An 18946-nucleotide genomic window follows, 5' to 3' on the forward strand; every position below is an offset into this window, starting at 1 on the left:
TAATATCTTTGAACTCACCTCCTCTTTTGAGGTGAAGTGTAGCACTTTGAAAGTCCTAAAAAAAATGCTTGTAGCAGTTGGTCACTAGCCCTCACCTGTCATCTTGGGGGATATCTTCCCAGCAGGGGAGGAAGAAGGATTTGTACCAGCAGGTAAGCCTGTTGGACTGATTCTCATTCATGTGATGTTCCTGTGTAATAGCTGCTTTTTAAACGTGTATGCTATCTCCAGAAAGAAACGTTGCTTGCTTTGGTGAGGAAGGCAGAGTCACACAGGCAAGGGGGCTAAACTGAGGCCAGTCATCTTTCTCCACAGTTGGTGCAAACTCACTTCCAGCCGTCACGCTCCCGTGAGGACCGTTGCCACCAGCCCGAGAACTTCAGATGTGTCCTGCCTGTAGTATAGTTGCTGAAGTCGAAGAACTTTATCTTAGGGGAACAGTCACGAAGAGAGCAGTATTAGAAAGGATACTATCATAAGGCAGGCGGGGAGGGGCCGGCTAGAATCTGGGAAAAGATGAGAGTAGAATTAGCAAGGGGAAAGGAAGCAAAACACGTGCAGTAAAGAAGGAGGAGGCAAAGGATGGAAATGGAGCTCGGGAGTTCTGAGTGGTGTCACTGTGTAACCCCAGGGAAGAGCGATAGCGTAGCCGGAGGAGTGGCGCAAGGTGGGCAGAAACAAGCAAGGGAACAAAAGCAACGATGAAGGAGCCTTTAAAAGTAGTTTTTGTATTTGGAAAGGACGTCAAACTTACGGACAAGTTGCATGAATAGGCTGTAGAGCACCCGGTTCACCTGTTGCTCACATTTTGCCCCATTTGCACGTGCTCGTTCTCTCTCCACACACACAGACAAGGTTCTTTCTGAATAATCTGAGAGTAAGTTACATACATAGTGCTCCTTTACCTTTGAACACTTCAGTATATATTTCTTAAGAATAAGGACATTCTTCTACATAATCACAGCCGTCAACTTCAGGAAATTTATAACGTTGATGTAGTACTCTTATTCCATTTACTGCCTATATTTCGCTTTTGTCAGTTGATCCTGTATTAATGTCCTATGTAGCATTTTCCCAACTTCAGTACAGGATCTCGTCTAGGATCATATATTGCATTTATTTATTTAGTCTCATTTAATCTGGACCAGTTCCCGTTTCTGTGCCATTGACATTTTGGAAGAGAACTGACCTTTAAAATGTTTTTTAAAAACAGACTATTTCTCATTTGGGTGTGTCCATTTCCTCATGATTAGATTCAGGTTGTGCATTCCTAGCTGGAGTACTGTGTAAGCATGTGTTGCTCTCAGGGTTTCTATCTGGAAGGACAGAAGTCTGTCTGCCCCTCATTGGTGGTGATCATTTTGATCATCCAGTCAAGGTGTTGTCTTGTTTTTCCACTGTATAGTTAGTATTTTTTCCCTTGCAGCGTGTTTAATATGCGGGGAGACACTTTAAAGCCATGCAAATATCTTTCTCTTCATCAAAATTTCCTTCCTGGATTTAGCACCCACTGATGGTTTCAGCTTGTACCAGTCTTATCTATAATCATTTCAAAACGAGGCTTTTCCAGTGCCAGTGCTCCTACATCATAAGTCGTCATTTGACCTTCTGCTGTGCACAAGAACATTTACCTGTCTGTTGTCAGTATGAATTTCTTTTCAGTGCTTTAAAATTCATTGTTGCCCTTCTCATGCTCAAATTTCCCAGATGTGGTTAGTGAGAATTCCTTCAACGTGGCTCCTGTGTCCTTCTGACATGTCCCAGCCATATTTTTGAGCACTCACTTTCTGGCACAAGATGTTCCAATTTCTCTAAGGAACCTCGGTCTTAAGGAGAGAATTTTAGTGGGAATGAAAAGTAGGCAACCCCAACTAGAAAAATCCAGATCTGAACAGGATGAGATAAAGTGGTGACACGAGTTTTCTACTTTTTAGTTTATATAACTCTCATAGCTTAAGTGTTGTCAGTTCTGTTTTGTGAAGTGTTATTTAGTTGCCCATGGGGGCACTGAACTAGACATTGCTTATGGAATTTCACACAGAATGGTAGAGGTGTGTCTTAGTTTACATTTAGGGTAGTGGCAGTGAGAAGGGAGACCCCTCTGGAAAAAAGCAAAAGGAGGTAAACTACTCTTGTGAATTAATCCCGTTGCAGTCACTCATACCAGCTTGTTCTTTCAGCATGAGGAATCATGAAAAATCAAAGAAGCATCGGGAAATGGTTGCCTTGTTAAAACAACAGTTGGAGGAGGAGGAAGCAAATTTTTCAGGACCTCAAACTGATGAAAACAGTCTGGATGCCAATTCTGAGGAAGAAATGGAGGATGCACCAAAACAAAAGTACTTCTAAAAATGTCACTACACCTACTTAGCACACTAGAGATTGCATTAAGTGCTGTTTTATCTCAAAGAAGTTATTCTGTTATGCTAATATTTTCTGTGTTTCTTCTAGTTAGGAGAACTTTATAGTATTGAAATGGTTAAAGACATGATGTCAGATATAATTTTTATAGACTATATTATGACTATTAAAATTGGTTTTATAACTGGGTAATTGATATGCTAACTACTATCAATTGAACCACTGTTAACATTTTTCTAAAATGATAATGTGGATATTTTTATTTTAGTGCTTTATGATATTAAATATGTTTTAATATCTTATTTCTGTTTGTATCACTAGTATTTCAGTATTTTTTCTTTCCACTTAGTCAAGTATTTGACGTTTTGATTTATATTTGTTCTTAGGCTTTCTAAAAAACAGAAGAAAAAGAAACAGAAACCAGCACAGGTATGTTGAAAAAGTTTTATTAACATTTAATATCAGATGTAAAGTTGGAGTGCTCTTGGTTATTCAGCATAATCTGTATTAAGGAGAGGGACTGTCGCTCCCTAATTTCATGTTGATTGTAAAACAGATTAAAAGGAGTTGAAAATATTTTGGTTTTTCAGTGCTTTACCTCATATATATGTGGCCAATTTACCTAGTTATTGTTGTCTGTGTGTTTAAAAATTTGGCATGTGGAATTCCCATAATACAGATTAGCTGAGGGGACCATATTAAAAAAATATTTGGACACATGTGATGACAAGATTTTTAAATCAATATAACAGTTCAACTCAGAAATATATGAAAATCTGGGGATTGGGATTGATCATTGTAATAATGTACATGAAATTTCGGAAAGGGAACATTTGCTTACCCACTCCTGGGCATGTGTCTGGAGAAAACTCTAATTTGAAAAGATACATACACCCCAGTGTTCATAGAAGCACTGTTTACAATAGCCAAGACATGGAAGCAGCCTAATTGTCCATCAGCAGATGAGTGGATAAAGAAGGTGCAGTGTATATACACACAGTGAAATATTACTCAGCCATAAAAAAGGAGTGAAATAATGCCATTTGTGGCAACATGAATGGACTTAGAGATTATCATATTAAGTGAAGTAAGTCGGACAAAGACAAATATCATAAAATACCACCTATTTGTGGAATCGAAAAAAATGATACAAATGAACTTACTTACAAAACAGAAGTAGAGTCACAGACATAGAGAACAAACTTATGGTTACCAAAGGGGATAGTGGTGGTGGGGGTGAGGCAAATTAGGAGTTTGGGATTAACATGTACACAGTACTATATATAAAACAGATAGCCAACAGGGACCTACTGTATAGCATGGGGAACTATATTCAATATCTTGTAATAACGTATAATGGAAAAGAATCTGAAAAATAATATATATGTGTGTAACTGAATCACTTTACTGCACACCTGAAACTAATACAACATTGTAAATTAACTATACTTCATTAAAAAAAGTGGTTAAAAGAGCATTTGCTTAGAAACTTGTAATGATTGTGATTCTTGAAAAAAAAAGTTTTTTCAAGTTTAAATATTTCATACTGGGGGGTCCAAACCTAACCTCTTATCTTAAGAATTATTATTAAATAAAAGGGTATTGTGTTGTTATATGTATAACACAGTCTTGTGGATTTTTTGAATCTATAAAAACAAAATGAACTTGCCCATTTTACTAAGGGTATTTGGTAGTTCTACAGGGAATGGAATTGATTTCTGTGCTATTTTAATATAATCTAATTGTATTTGCTTATATTAAGTATTAAATGTTAAATGTAGCTCTTTTTAAAAATTGGAAATGTTTTTAAGAAAACTTAGGTAAGACACTAATAATTTTTCATAAATCTTTAGATTTTATCCAAATGTCTATAATATGTTTGATAATTTTGTCTTTCATATTCCAAAATGATACATGACACATGAGTTAATCACTATTAAAATTGTGACTTGGAACTTTTTGTCTCAGTTACAAAACCACATAGCAAATTATATGTTCCTTTTATAAAATGACTCATATCATCTTCCACCCAAAGACTCTGTAGTCATTTGTTTAGAACACTTTCTCTCTTGTGTGTCGGAACCACTGGAGTGAAGACAAAATGGAATGGAGAGGGACTTATACCTGATAGGTCCTAAAGATTGCAACAATAAGCACATGTATTTGTATTCTCTTACCAAGGAAAATGCTTCTGTTTACCAGCCCATTTTTTCCCTCCAAAGCTATATGTATTCCTTGATGATACCTCTTGTTTATGGTTTCTAATTATATCAGGGAGACAGCCCCAATTCAGATCAAGTTTTATGTAGCACTTTCCCTGGATATTTTCTAAGCTCTTTTTGAAGGGGAGGGTAGTGTGGAGACACGTACGGGTAGGTAAAAGAGCAGGAAGCAGCAGGTACTGAGACTCATGAAACTTCAGATGGGAGTTTTCTGTATTGTCAGAAAAATTTGCATAAGCCAGCAAGGATTGTAAACGAAAACCCCCAAAGCTGAAATTGAACGTAAACAAACAAAACCCCCTTGTTGACAGCAAGGAAGAATTAACGCAAAAAAGTTTAGAATGTGCTGCTCTGAACACCATCCTTGGGACATGCTCTAAAGACAGAATTAACTCTAAAAGAAGAAATCTTGAGCTTTACTTAGGGGACATTTTGGTGGTATTGGTGTGGTATTTCTGAAACTATCTTATGTGTATTGTAGGATAGAGCAAATATACTAATGTTGTTGGGAACCATATTCTCTTGTGGGAGAAGGGAAATACAGGTATCAATTGAGGGAAAGAGAGAGGAAGAACACTAATGTTGGACTGGAATTGGGGGTATCAGTATGAGCTCGTGATATAAAAAAATAAATAATACATGCATGAGCAGTATACACTGAGGGCCCAGAAGCAGTGATACCCAGTAGCAATGAGCATATGTAGTTCACACATCTTTGTCTCTAAATCCCCTTGCCCAGTAAAAGGAGTCGGGGTTTGGTCCTTGGAGAAATGGCTGATTCTAGGGCTGAAACAGGGAAAATACAAGGTGAGCCTGCATTGTCTATGCTAGAAATATAAGAGGTATTCAAAAATTGACGGGGATAAGTCAGAAGTACCCAGGAGTCAGCTTAAGGGCCTGCCGAATATGGGAAAATTTGAGTCATCAAAAAGAATAGTGGTCATAGATTTTTAGACATTTATTTTATTAAAAAAAAAATCGTGTATCTATATTGAGCCTAAAAAAAGAGAGAGTTGGAGAAAGGAAGCAGATGGGAATGCTTCATTCCAAGAATATGAATTAACACAAATGCAAATGGCAGGACTAATAGAAGCAGAAAACATCACTGTTCTGTATCCACCAGTGTAATAAATGGTTCACATAAGAATCATCAGTAGATGCCAGATCCATTGGGTGAATAGTTATTAGGGAACAGGATATTGACACAATCTCAAAGTAACACTCTGCACATATTAAAAAAAGAAAAAGGTACTTAACAGTAGAAAAACCTGGCAATACCATCTTAATCAAATGATGAAACTTTAATCACTGAAAAATGGGAACTGACATTTTGCTTCCTGATATAATGTATTGAGGACACAGAATTATCTTTATGATATTCTTGCTAGAAATGTTTAACCTGAATCTAATCACGAGGAAGTAATTAAAGTCAAACTATGGGACATGCTACAAAGCAGCCATCAAATTGTCAATATCATGAAAGACCAAGAAAATGGGGGGGGGTACTGTTCTGGAATAAAGGTGATTAAAGAGATCTGACAACTAAATGCAACATTGGTCCTGGATTATATCTACTATAATGCAGGGGTTACAAAAAAGGACATTACTGGAATGTGGATATGGATTGTGTAACAGATCACGTCAATGTTAAATTCTTGAGTGTGAAGAGGGAATTGTGGTTATGTAGGAGAGTGTTTCTGTTCTTAGGAGATGCGTGAGATCTACCTGCAGCTTGCTTTCATAGTTGGAGGGTGGGTGCAGAGAGAAGGAACATGGGAAGAAGAGAGGGAGAAAGCAGACATGGCAAAATGTTACCTGAGACAAAAACAAATCAGTTGTATTTAGTGAAGATGTGTTAGTCAGGTGTTTTTTCTTTTATCATGCCTGTTTGGTGTTGTTTTCTTTTTTTCCTGATTGTAAAATAGTTGCTCATTGCAGATCATTTGGAAAATATGGAAGAGTATAAATATCATCCCTAATTCTGTCTATAGATATTACTTAATGTTGAATTGAGTTGTGATCAGAGGTTATATATAATTTTCTCTCTACCGTCTTTGCTAATATGTTCTATTTTTTCACATAATTGAATCAATATCTTTGGAAACATGATTTTTAAGAGCTCTATAATTTTCCTTCATATATTCAACCATTCACTTATTGAATATTTGGATTGTTTCCAATTTTCCCTAATTTAATATTTCTGTAATGGGCATTCATGTTCTTAAGTTATTGTCTGCCTCTCCTTTTTTTTTTTTTTTTTTTTCTTTTCTTTTCTTGCGGTACACGGGCCTCTCACTGTTGTGGCCTCTCCCATTGCGGAGCACAGGCTCCGGACGCGCAGGCTCAGCGGCCATGGCTCACAGGCCCAGCCGCTCCGCAGCATGTGGGATCGTCCCGGACTGGGGTACGAACCCGCGTCCCCTGCATCTGCAGGCGGACTCTCAACCACTGCGCCACCAGGGAAGCCCCTGCCTCTCCTTTTTATTTCCTGAAGATATCCTCCTACCAGAGTGTGCAGCACATTACCATTGTTTATTGTAACTATTTGGCAACATAACATAAAAAGCCAGTAGTAGGATATTATTTGTTTTGTAATGGCACACATGTTTTCTTACCTAGAATTATGATGATAATTTCAATGAAAATGGAACTGGAGAAGCAGTAAAGGTTGATCCAGAAGATAACAGCCTAAATCAAGGCAGTGCCAAAGGATTGGAAGATAGTCCCCAAGAAAATGTCGGTGTTACAGAGACTGTGGAACGGTGTGATGACCCCAAAAGTGAAGCTAAAAGGTAAGTAAGTCAGAGTTGCTTGTTGTTTTCTAATTACTTAATGCTGGTGGTGAGGATGGCTTTTCATCTATCAAATAAAACCCCCTTTCCCGTGATGGACGCCGTGAGTCAGATGTATCTGTGATTTACACCTACACACGTACGTTTACAGAGGACGGTGTTGGAGGGAGAATGCTAGACAGTGTGCTCAGACATTGCAGCAACATGGCCCAAAGCAGAAAGGAGTCACGTGGACCCAGTTTTTGTTCCCTTTATCCTGCTCAGGTTCTTATTTTGCCCAGGGTCAGTAATCCTTGGCACTTGCCTGAGAACAAGACTACAGACAAGACTGTGCCCCATTCGCCTGAGTATCACTGACCAAACCTCCATGCTCGGGCCAGGCATCCTGCCTTCAGGCCCCGTGCAGGTCGTCAGGGCATATGTGCACAGCTTGGGGCCCTCGTGCTCTAGAGGCCCAGGAGTCCTGGTGCTGCACAGGCCACAGCGGCTGGCCAGGGGAAGGTCTCGTTCAGGGCAGGTGGCATTCCTTTTCCCCTCCTCTCCTTGTCTGACTTTCTCGCTCCCATCCTCCTCTGTTCCTCTGGAGCGGAATAATTTCTTATTCCTTGAGGAAAGATCTGAACAGTAGGCAACCGCAGGTTCCTGTCACGGGACCATGAAAAAAGAGTTCAAATGACAGAGTGAGGTGGAAGCCTGAGTTGAAAATGCTCAACGCTGGAGTAACAGTGAGGGGTGTGGGATTTAGGTGCCATAAATGAGGAGAGAAATGCCATGGAAGCCTAGAGTAGGCCTGGAGCTGTAGGAAAAGGAGAACAAGGAACTCCATACACGGGTAGCCTGGATGCCTGCCTTGGAAGACTTTGGACAGTGGAAAGCTGGAAGGGGAAGTTACACACTGCTCTGATGCTTGGTGTGTGTTCCCATGTTAAACATGAGGAAACTGAGTCTGGGTTAAATGACTTGCCCGAGAACAAAAGCTGGTAAGTGGGAAAGTCGGCGTTTAATCCCATCTGCCTGACTACTCGAAGGACCCAGTCCAGCTAGCTCCACGGGGCCCAAGTATCCTGTGAAGGTCCCTCAGAGGCTGCTTGGGTGTATGAGGGATGGGCCAGAAGTGGGGCTCCAGGCCCCTGAACACCTCCGTTACATAGAGCTAAAGTATTTTCATTCATTTTCCACAGTACCTCCACTGTGGGATTCATTTGGGAGAGGAAGAAGGGTTCTCATTGCTCAAACTCAGACTTTCGCGACTACTAGTGAAGTCGTGAAGTTCAGCTTTCTCACTTAATGATGTGAGAAAAAGAGTCAGAGAATTCAAATGGTGTCTTCACTGCTGAGGAGTGACGGGGCTGGGATAGGTAGCCCGCCCCCACCGGCAGGTGTCCCCTCTGCTGCTGCTCTGCAGTGCGTGGATGCTACTAGCTACCTAAAACGTGTGTGTATCTAGGGCACATTTTTATTTTTTTTTTCCTTTTTATTGTTTTATTGAAATATAGTTAACATACAGTGTTATTTTAGTGTCAGGTATACAACATAGTGATTTGACATTTATATACATTACATTAACTGATCACCACAACCGGTCTAGGAACTGCCTGTCGCCATACAAAGTTAGGGCAGTATTGTCGAGTATATTCATATGCTGCACATTGTATCCTCTCTAGAGTACTTTGTAAAGATAACGTCTTAGATATTAGCTTCAGAGATGTAGCTGCTGCCTTTCATAATAAGGTGGATTGTTCTTTGGGAATATTATCCTGAACTTTCTTGGATATATTTGTGGCCTATCTGTGATGATATTCTGTAAATTAGTAAATGTTAATCTGTTGCCTTTTATGTCATGGTGTCTTTTTCTTGATGCTTTCAAACCTGGCTGAATACTGCATAATGCTGTGCTGTTCTCCTAATCAGCATCGGGTGAATGTGTAGGCCATTTAACTTAATACAGACTCCTGGGTTCCGCTCGAAGAATGGAATACTCAAGTGCTTGGCAGCATTGTAACTCATTGGCTATAACCCACTCCCTCTGGTCTGTAAATTCGGTTGTGCTCAGATTTTACCCTAAGAATTTGGTCAGCACAAATGAGGGAAAAAGTATGAGAGGACTAAGGAAAATGAAAATTCATACAGATTAAGCCAGAGGGATGTTGTGGAGTTAAAGCAGAACAGGAGGAAACTGACTATACTGGCTGGCAATTTCTGGGTTATAGAATACAGGGGAGAAAACCCCACAGATCAGCAGAAAGGACAAAATCTTAATAAAAGAAAATTCTTTACATTTAACAAATGTAATTCTATAAAAAATGCATTACAGTGTTTCTCTCATTTCACTGTGGAACTGATGAAATGTTTGTCATCAACTGGATCAGGTTTAACAAGTTGTGTCTTTGGGGAAACACATACTTAATGTCATAGATTATTTGTGAGTACTACTGGTTGGCCGTGAAGATGGTTTGCTTCAGTAAATGGAGTATTAATTCGCTTTTTTACAAAAATACACCATATAAAAGTTCGGAGCTATTTTAGTATTCTTGTTTTAGCTTGTGTTTCAACTTTTAAGTAAATTCCTTCGTTTTTGTGTCAAATTTGATATCTGATGATCTCTAAAGTTGTTTTTTAAAGCTGTTCATTTGAGATGTGAAAATTAATTTACTTGGCCATTAAAATGAACGAATTAGCCTTTAAAATGCATGTCACTCTTTTTAGTCTTCTTGGGAGCAAGGTGACAGTTAAAAGGGGTACATTATTATTGGATTATACTGAATTCTTTCATTTATTTTCCAGTGTTTCTAAACCCAAAGGAAAGAAAGCCAAAGATACTAAAAAATCTGTCAGAGTACCTGCTGAACTACAGACAGTGGTAGGTCAAAATAATATTGACAACTCTTCAGTGGACCTTGTTGTTTAAGCAGTATAATCTTAATTCTAATTCTGAAGACGTTACGTGTGTATTTGGTGAGCCCTTCTGCACCTGCTGCATAGATGTGGCTCCATCAACAGTTTTCCTTGACGAACGTAGAATTTATGTGCCGCTGACATTTTTTTCTTTAAAGTAAGCAGAAGCACACTGCACATATCAGATTGTACCAGAACAGTTACTGTTCTGTTTTCCATTACTCTGAAATCCAAAGCCTTATCCATGTGGTATGTCCTGTTGAATGTCTCAGGACCCTTAAAGTTGATGGTGTAGGTTAATGGAACTCGACTTCCAAGAACAACTGCCTCTGTTGAGCCTGTCTTAGTAGCTGTCCATTGTGTTACAAGGTCTTTATTTTGCAGTTGTTTGATATTTAATCTCAACGTGAAAACGCTGCTCTCAGATAATAATACTTGCTTTTGTTTATTTTTTTTATGTTGTTTTTTCTTTTTTTTTTTTTCCCCTTCTCAGAGTGATGTTCTTATCAGCTGTACAACCTGCCATAGTGAATTTCCATCCCGGAATAAACTTTTTGACCATCTAAAGGCCACAGGTCATGCAAGAGCACCTTCGTCATCATCTTTAAACAGTGTAACAGATAGTCGAAGCAAAAAAGAGAAACGTAAAAACAGATAGAAATCCTGCCAATGCTTTTTCTTTTTGATTGTCTCTAGATTTTGACACCAAAAACTGAACTGAAATCATCTAAAGAGTTAAAATTTCAGTCATCTGCAATTTATTGCATTGTGGGAGATTATTTTTATCTTGTAGAAACTTTTTTTTGTTTAATATATATTTTTTAAACATTTCATTGGTGATTGAATTCTACTTTTGCCATCCGAATTGACTTGAATGTCTCAGAACAGGTAAATACTGTAAAGTATGCATTCTTGACTTCTCTTGGCTCATGTGGACAGAAATGTACAGAGAGAATTAAATTATTTTAACACGTACAAATGCTCCTTTCTGTTTCATTTTGTGAATTTCACAGTAAGTGAAAGTATTTTTATATGATAAGCATTTTTATATGATTCAGTGGTTTTGTGTTTTGTTATGCTTCACGATCTGTTGAAGACTCAGATCATTTTAAAATCGTCATGGATTTTTTCCACCTGATACCATGATTCCAGTTCTGATTTTAAAACTACTTCTAAATAACCTGTTGTTAATTACTGCATTTTTTTTCCCCTCAAGGACAATGATAAGTAGAAACTAATTGAACATATATGGTTGTTTTTCAAGAATAGTATCTCTTCAAGGTATAATTATATTGATTTAACTTGAGATTTTACTGGTAATTATCAATAAGATATATCTTTTGGTTTTTCACTCTGATTTGGCTCACGGAGATGGAACGAATTTATAGGGTGTGTCCTCCTTAGGCATAGGGACAGCTGTAAAGCATGATTGATCAAGGTAGCAGATGGTTCAGAATTTATTCTATTTAACAAGAGGTATTCTGCCTTGGGTTTTTTCACTATTTTCAGAAGTTCTTTTGTTTTTTCCATCATTCAGTGGAGAGAAACTTTTCCTTTACCTTTTTTTTTTTGCTGTATGCGGGCCTCTCACTGTTGTGGCCTCTCCCGTTGCGGAGCACAGGCTTCAGACGCGCAGGCTCATGGGCCCAGCCGCTCCGCGGCATGTGGGATCTTCCCGGACCGGGGCACGAACCCGTGTCCCCTGCATTGGCAGGTGGACTCTCAACCACTGCATCACCAGGGAAGCCCCAAGAGAGAAACTTTTTTAATGAAAGATTTTTCACTAGGGCTGATATTTATGCCCTAGATTATCTACTCTGTAGCAAAGATGAAAAAAGAAATACAGAGAATCTTTATAAGTGAGTGTGGTCAAGTATATGGATCAGTGATGAGTCAGGTTTTAGGGTGGATTAAATAGGCACTGCTTTTAGTTCACTATCTTGAAATAAGTACTTGCTGTTCAGTGAAGTTATTTCTCTCTCCTTATATCCTTGATCTTCAAATGAAACAATCTTCAGTTATGCATAAGTTCTAAAACACAGGGTCCCCGAGGGCGAGGTCTTTTCTGAAAGCTTCATTGATAGTATTGATGATGCGGATCATTCTGTGAGATGGACTTGAAAATATGCATTTGTAGCTTAATTTTTAGTTTGTTTCTTTTTCATTTAGATAGATGTTTATTTTCTTTACCTTCTTCCCTTTCTAACTTCTATTGCTAATTCCTCCTAATTGTTTTCCCCCCTTTCTTGGTCCCTTCAGGGGAAATGCCAGCCAGTTTTCTGTCTTTGGTCGTTTCCTCCCAGGCTTCATCTGAACACTCACCACCTTCCTCTAATTTGAACTAGATGAATTGGCCATAATTATGAATAGGAATATTAATGAATGGGAGGGCATATTAGTCACATGTTATTTATTGTTCAGTAAAAAATAGGAAGTCATCTTGAAAGGTAGAGAATGTCCTGCAAATGCCCTTCAGACCTTCCTTGCTTTCCCTTGTACCAACCATGCAGGCATATTTAAATTTATTCCTGCTACATGTGAGGATTGATTGGGGTTTCTTGTCACTTTTATTCTCATTGACAGAAGTCTTCCATACTTTTTAAGAGATCTTCATCAGTTGTGATCAGAAATTAGATTTCAGTTCTAATCCTGTGTGTGACGCTGATAAGTCATTTAACTTCTCTGAACTTCGTTTTCCTTATCTCTAACACAGTTGTTAGCATAATAATATTGTCTTCATTTATCACCCAGGATTATTATGAAGATCAAACAAAGTAGTACATATGAAAACGTTTTTTAAATACAAAAGCTTTATACACAATGTTATTGAATTTAGATGAGTTAAATCTTTTTCAGTTAAAATATTTGCAGATAGAACTGTATGTGCTGAATTGAATGCGCTTTAGGTTTTATGGGAATTTCCTTTCCAATCTACTTCTGAAGAGGAAAACAGAAACATATGTTATGGCAAGGGTAAAATGTTATTTTTGGTGGATCACAGACGTTCGATTTTGTTTGTCTGAGGCAGAGCAGAATATTCAAAAATACATGAGCACATATTTTACATTAATCTCATTAAAGCTCAGTGGTAACTACCATCTTGATTGAAGTTAGCTCAAGTGTAGAAGGTGCATAGCTTGAGGGTTCTGGAAGGAGAGGGTTAGGGGAAATCCCGTTTATTCCTCCACAATTCATTCAGTGGTACCAAAGCTAGGGTTCTCCATAAAGCCCAGTGAGACCTTCCCTATTTCAAAATAGGAACAGTATCCTTATCAAAAGCATAGCACTATAGGAAAATAGGATGGCATCAAAATGAAAACTTCTGCAGAACAATAGGCAACATAAGTAAAAAGACAAGCCTCAGACTGGGAGAAAATGTTTTGATACATATAACTGACAAAGGATTAGTATCCAGAATACATTAAACGACAAAAGAACCTCCTATAAATCAGTGAGCAATTGACAGTTATGCATTAATACCGAGCAGTTCTCAAACTTTTTGGTATCAAGATCCCTTTACAGTCTCAAAAATTGAGAACCCCAAAGTGGTTTTGTGTATGTAGTTTATATCTACTGATATTTACTCTATTAGAAATGAAAATAGAGGAATTTTTGAAGTATTACCTTATTTAAAATAATACATGTTAAATAACATTTATGGAAAATAACTTTTTCAAAATGAAAGTTAAATGAGAAGAGAGGCATTTGTTTTACATTTCTGAAAATCTCTTTAATGTTTGGCTCAATAGAAGACAGCTGGATTCTGATAGCTGCTTCTTCAATCATTCTGTTGCTGTATGTTTTGGTTAAAGTATGTGAAGAAAATTGAGCCTCATGTGGATAGGAAATTGGAAAAAGAAGGACCTTGTGGATCTCCCAGGGTCCTCAGACCACGCTCAGAACCGCTGCATTAGAAAAATGGGTAAAATATATGAACAGAAAAAGCTTGAATAGTCAAAACAGTATGAAAAGGTGATCATTGTCACTGATAATCGGGGAAATATGACTTAGTTGTTTCATGTTTTCAGATTGGCAAAAGGCAAAAAGTCTCACAAGATCAAGTGTTGGTGAGAATGGAGAAATGGGAACAATTGCTTCAGTTTGATGGTGGCTATGAAAGTTGAAGACATACCCCCTGACCTGACAACCCCAGGGGTATACTAGCGTCTCACAGTGTCTGCAGAGGCACAGCATGGGCTCTACCTGAGGACTGTCACCCAGGTCCCACTCCTGACCTGCTGAGTGAGAATTTGCAATTAACAAGACTTCTCAGGTGACTCGCATGCTTCTTGCATCTTGAGAAGCAGTGCTCTCAGGAATCCAGGCGCCTGTGGACAAGGAGACTTAGTGGCTGATCACAGCTGAATTGCTTGTATCTGGGAAAAGTTGGAGATGGACCATAAATCTCCGTGAACAAGAAAGTGGATAAATTGTATAATGGACAATAAGATGGCAAACAAGCAGTTCAAATGAGTGAACTGGATATGTAATACCAATGGCTAGCCTTAAAAAAATACTGAATGAAAACAAGCTGTCAGAAGGTGACATGTATGCCACTTATATATAGTTTTTTTAAAGTACTGTTGTTATTTATAGAGAGAAAATATAGAACCATCAATGGGAAACACATCATTCAGAAAAGTAGTTGCCTCTGGAAAGGGAGGGAGAGGGGTGGAATGGGGGCGTGGCAGCAAAGGGGCCTTATCTGAGGCAAGACTTCTAATTAAGATCTGAAGGAAGATGTTAGCATTAATTCTGGGTGGTGGGTAATGAGGGTTTATCACTCTACTAACATGTTTTCATGAAATACTTCAAATATCCAGAGAAATACAAATTAATGTTCCATTTTTTGTTAATAGAAAATACACTTGCACGAAAGGGGAGATAAAGGTTTTCAGGTCTACATTTTATTCCTAGCATATTCCATAAGCTCACTGTGGCAGAGGCTGTTACTTGTTTCTCTCAATATTCATTCTCCCCTTCTTCCTTATAATTCTGATTTTTGATTGGGCACAAAGCCACCTAAAATTTTACCTTCCTAGCCTCCCTTGCAGCTAGGAGTCTGTAAGTTCTGGTCAGTGATCTGAGCAACTTTGGGGACATGTCCTGAAAGATGTGGGATGTCCTTATTCCTTCCTCCGCCAGCTTCAGTGAACGGGTAGGTAATGGTTGGCGCTCTACCCGTCTGGGACCATGAATCCTCACAGGGCAGAGAAACTGAAGCCCAGGAGCTTCCATCCTTGACATGTAGAGGGACCCTATAAGGCCCAGACAACCTCCTTATGCATTCAAGAGAAATAAAACTCCTGCATTACTGAAGCCTCTGTTGTTTTGCATTTCCTGTTGCAGGTGACTCACATCCTGATTGCTTTTTTTTTTAATTGAAGTATAGTTGGTTTATAATGTGTTAATTTCTGCTGTACAGCAAAGCGATTCAGTCACGCATATATATACATTCTTTTTAATATTATTTCCCCTTATGGTTTATCTCAGGATATTGAATATAGCCAGTCGCTTCTTATTTCACCGTGTGTATTGTTCCCTCCCCATATGAGAGGTATAGCTTCAACAGTGGCAAGGATGTGGACTCTTAGCTCTGAGAGATCTGGGATCAGGTTACAGTGGCAGCACTAATTATGTGATCTTGGGCAAGTCGTTTAAACTCTTTAAGCCTCTTTTATTTTTTTTCATCTGTAAAATAAGGGTGAAATCAACCTTGCCGAATTGTAAGGGTGAAAACCTAAGTGTGAACACTGCCGGGCACATGATAGGCACTCGATAGCTATTAGCTTTTACTTATTTTCAATAATCTCTTCTGCTTATAAATTTTCTTGCTTTATTTAACTGTTCACTTTGGTTTCTGAAATCATCTAATGGGGATGGTAATTTGCAGAGAAATCCATGATTATATTGATCCTATGGTGTATTGTTGTTTTTTTTTTTTTTTTTTTTTTGCAGTACGCGGGCCTCTCACTGTTGTGGCCTCTCCCGTTGCGGAGCACAGGCTCCGGATGCGCAGGCTCAGCGGCCATGGCTCACGGGCCCAGCCGCTCCGCGGCACGTGGGATCTTCCTGGACCGGGGCACAAACCCGTGTCCCCTGCATTGGCAGGCAGACTCCCAACCACGGCGCCACCAGGGAAGCCCTATTTTTTTTTTTTTTTAAGTACTAGTGTATATATTGAAATTCTTTCTGGCTCAAATGGAACAAAATTTTTACATGCTAAAGCTGAAAATATGCTATTTCAACGTGGTTGTGTGATACCAATGGAAACTGTCTTGACGATCATTGATCCTAATTATGTTAGAAGACTCAGTGCATTTGTACAGAGAATTACTTTGCCATTAAAATGAGACAGGGCCCCAGCATCACTGATGTCCTTTCGGATACAAAATGCCTTCTGAAAGCAAGGAAGGGTTCAAATTATCCTTCGCAGTATAAATTATTTGAATGTCACTTAGAGAAAGTTTCTAACAATTTCTAAAACAAAAAGGTCATGGTGTCTCTCCGCATTTAGATAAATTGGTGTGTAGTTAATATATCTTCAGGTACTTTTCTTATTTTCAAATTTAATAATAACTCATACTTTTGTGTACGAGGTAACAGTAGTCTCAGCATATGTGAAGCAGAACTTCCAACAGTTCCATCCAATAGTGGAATCCGTCTCTTAGGATGTTCTGTAACTGTCCCGTCAGGGTTCTCTGCTGGAAATGCCATAGAAGGATGCCTGCCCTGGGGGTAGGGGGATTCCCTGAGTGACGGCAGGATCCTGGGCTGGGGTTCTCTACCTGCAGCTCCAGGGAAGCCCAACAGCTTGATGAGCGCTCTGGCGAGTGAGCTCACACCACTCTCCGCTGGACAGCTTCTTCAAAAACCGGTGCTGCGTGCACGTGCTTTCTCTCCAAACTTGAATTGGGTTTTGAAAGCGCAGGCCCAGTGCAGATGGCTAATCACTGCAAGGAGATTGAGGAGAAAACTTATCCCAAGTGGGCGGGCCCATCTGCAGGCACTTTTTAGCTGAGCTGTGTGTTCTGCGATCTGGGCTCACCTGAGAGAAAGCTGTGCAGCTGGAGAGAGACATCTTTGGTGCTCTCCACACCCGCTCTGTAGGTGCCTTTAAACCAGGCCCCCTTTGTCTTCCAGAATCCGGTGGCCGGAGGTGGGCCCAGGGAGATCCAGTGTCTGCTCCTTAATCCCAGCCGTTCTTCCTGGGGCCTTGCCAGCCCTACTGCCCAAGCGCCCTACCCGCCTCAGGTCCTGGACAACTGAATCCTCATAACAGCAACAGTTTGAGAATCAAGGTAGGCACGTGAGGGAGCCTTTTGAGGTACGTCAAAACTAAAAGACAGAGTATTTCCTCCACTTATACAGGAGATCAGTGTGGAGAGAGTATGGGTTTTGAAGTTAGATTCACATAGGTTCAAATCCCAGCTCCAAAGTTATAAGCTTGTTAACTAGGACGTATCACACCAAAGCTTTGAGCCTGTTGCCTTTAAATGGGGATGGTAGTATCCATGTCACACGTTAGTGGTTCAAATAAGAAACTCTCGTATACGAAGAGCCCAGCAGAATGCTTGCCACACAAAGGCTTGCCCCAAATAGTGCCACACACTATTAAATCCTAGTTCCCATTCTATTCTGTTCCCTTTCCCCGTGAAGTACCCCAAGGGACATGGGCTTAGTTGCCCAGCCCTTCACCCAGTTCCCCCTGTACAGTGTGTTTTCCTTGCACTCACACTGAGCCCACCTGGATCACCCAGGATAATCTCCTCAAGACTCTTAATCACTCTGCAAAGGCCTTTTTGCCATGTGAGAAAACATTCACGGGTTTCAGGGATGAGAATGTAGACATCTGGGGGCAGGAGGTGCATTTTGCTGCCAACCATAGGCTCCTCACTCGAGGGGTTGTTGTAGAGACCGAAGTGACGGTGCCTGTGGAACACGGCGCTCTGCCTGCTGCACAGCTGCCCTGCTGGCAGGTCTCGGGCTTCAGGTAGACCGTGAACTTCTTGAGGGCAGAGAGGGGCTTGTCCTCCTTTTCTGTCCTCTACCATACCTAGCATAGTGCTGGAACCACAGCACGGCCTCAGCAAGCCGCTTGTCCGGTATTTTAAGTGCAGAATCCTAGAGTGGCTCCGCTTGCAGGTGGGTCGGTTCCAACAGTCACTGCCACTCAGCGGAGCCAGGTCCTGGCTGTGCTCGCACAACACGGTCATCTAGTGAGAGTGCCCTGTCTCCGCCAGTGGAAGACAGACCCTCACTCGCTCTATACACGCTTGGTGAGAAGTTGAACCACGAAAACCTCCTGAATATTCAAACTATGAGGTTTGTGTGAAGCTAGCGTTCTCCCTCAGGCTCGGGATGGAACATAGGTTCCTCCATCAGTGTTGGCATGACCCTTCTAAAGCAAAATCATGCAGCTTTGAGATGACGGAAGCATCCAATTTGGTTTTCTTTTAAAGGCAATTTGAAATTTACCAGCTTCCTAATATTCTCAAACCCTCTCCTACTTTACAGGAGACAGACTCAGGATCCAAAAGAAATGCTTATGGATGAGTTCTAGACAAAAATAAAAGATAAATGAAAAATATATGACTCGCATTAAAAATGTAACTGGAACAAAATAGAATAGGGAAAACATGATTCAACCACAAGACATGGAAATGAAGTGGGGAT

General features: G+C 39.8%; 1 protein-coding gene across 7 annotated transcripts in view; it reads left to right on the plus strand.

Annotated features, from left to right (window-relative positions):
- DNAJC21 (DnaJ heat shock protein family (Hsp40) member C21) overlaps positions 1-18946 on the plus strand; it is an 89977-nt gene that overhangs the window by 16322 nt on the left and 54709 nt on the right. For 2 of the 7 annotated variants that reach the window (XR_002175363.3, XR_002175361.3), the window contains 6 exons: positions 2181-2339; positions 2748-2790; positions 7203-7375; positions 10160-10235; positions 10764-11158; positions 14299-15589. Coding sequence is in view for 3 of the 7 variants with exons in the window: in XM_073802050.1 (XP_073658151.1) it covers positions 2181-2339; positions 2748-2790; positions 7203-7375; positions 10160-10235; positions 14299-14394 (547 nt within the window). In the remaining 4 variants the exon portion in view is untranslated. Of the gene's footprint in view, positions 1-2180; positions 2340-2747; positions 2791-7202; positions 7376-10159; positions 10236-10763; positions 14193-14298; positions 15590-17413; positions 17572-18787; positions 18927-18946 lie in introns of those variants that run through there. The other 5 variants (XR_012330647.1, XR_012330646.1, XM_019930166.3 and 2 more) reach the window with 5 other exon arrangements.

Source organism: Tursiops truncatus, chromosome 3, assembly GCF_011762595.2.
Source record: "Tursiops truncatus isolate mTurTru1 chromosome 3, mTurTru1.mat.Y, whole genome shotgun sequence".
NCBI lineage: Eukaryota > Metazoa > Chordata > Mammalia > Artiodactyla > Delphinidae > Tursiops > Tursiops truncatus.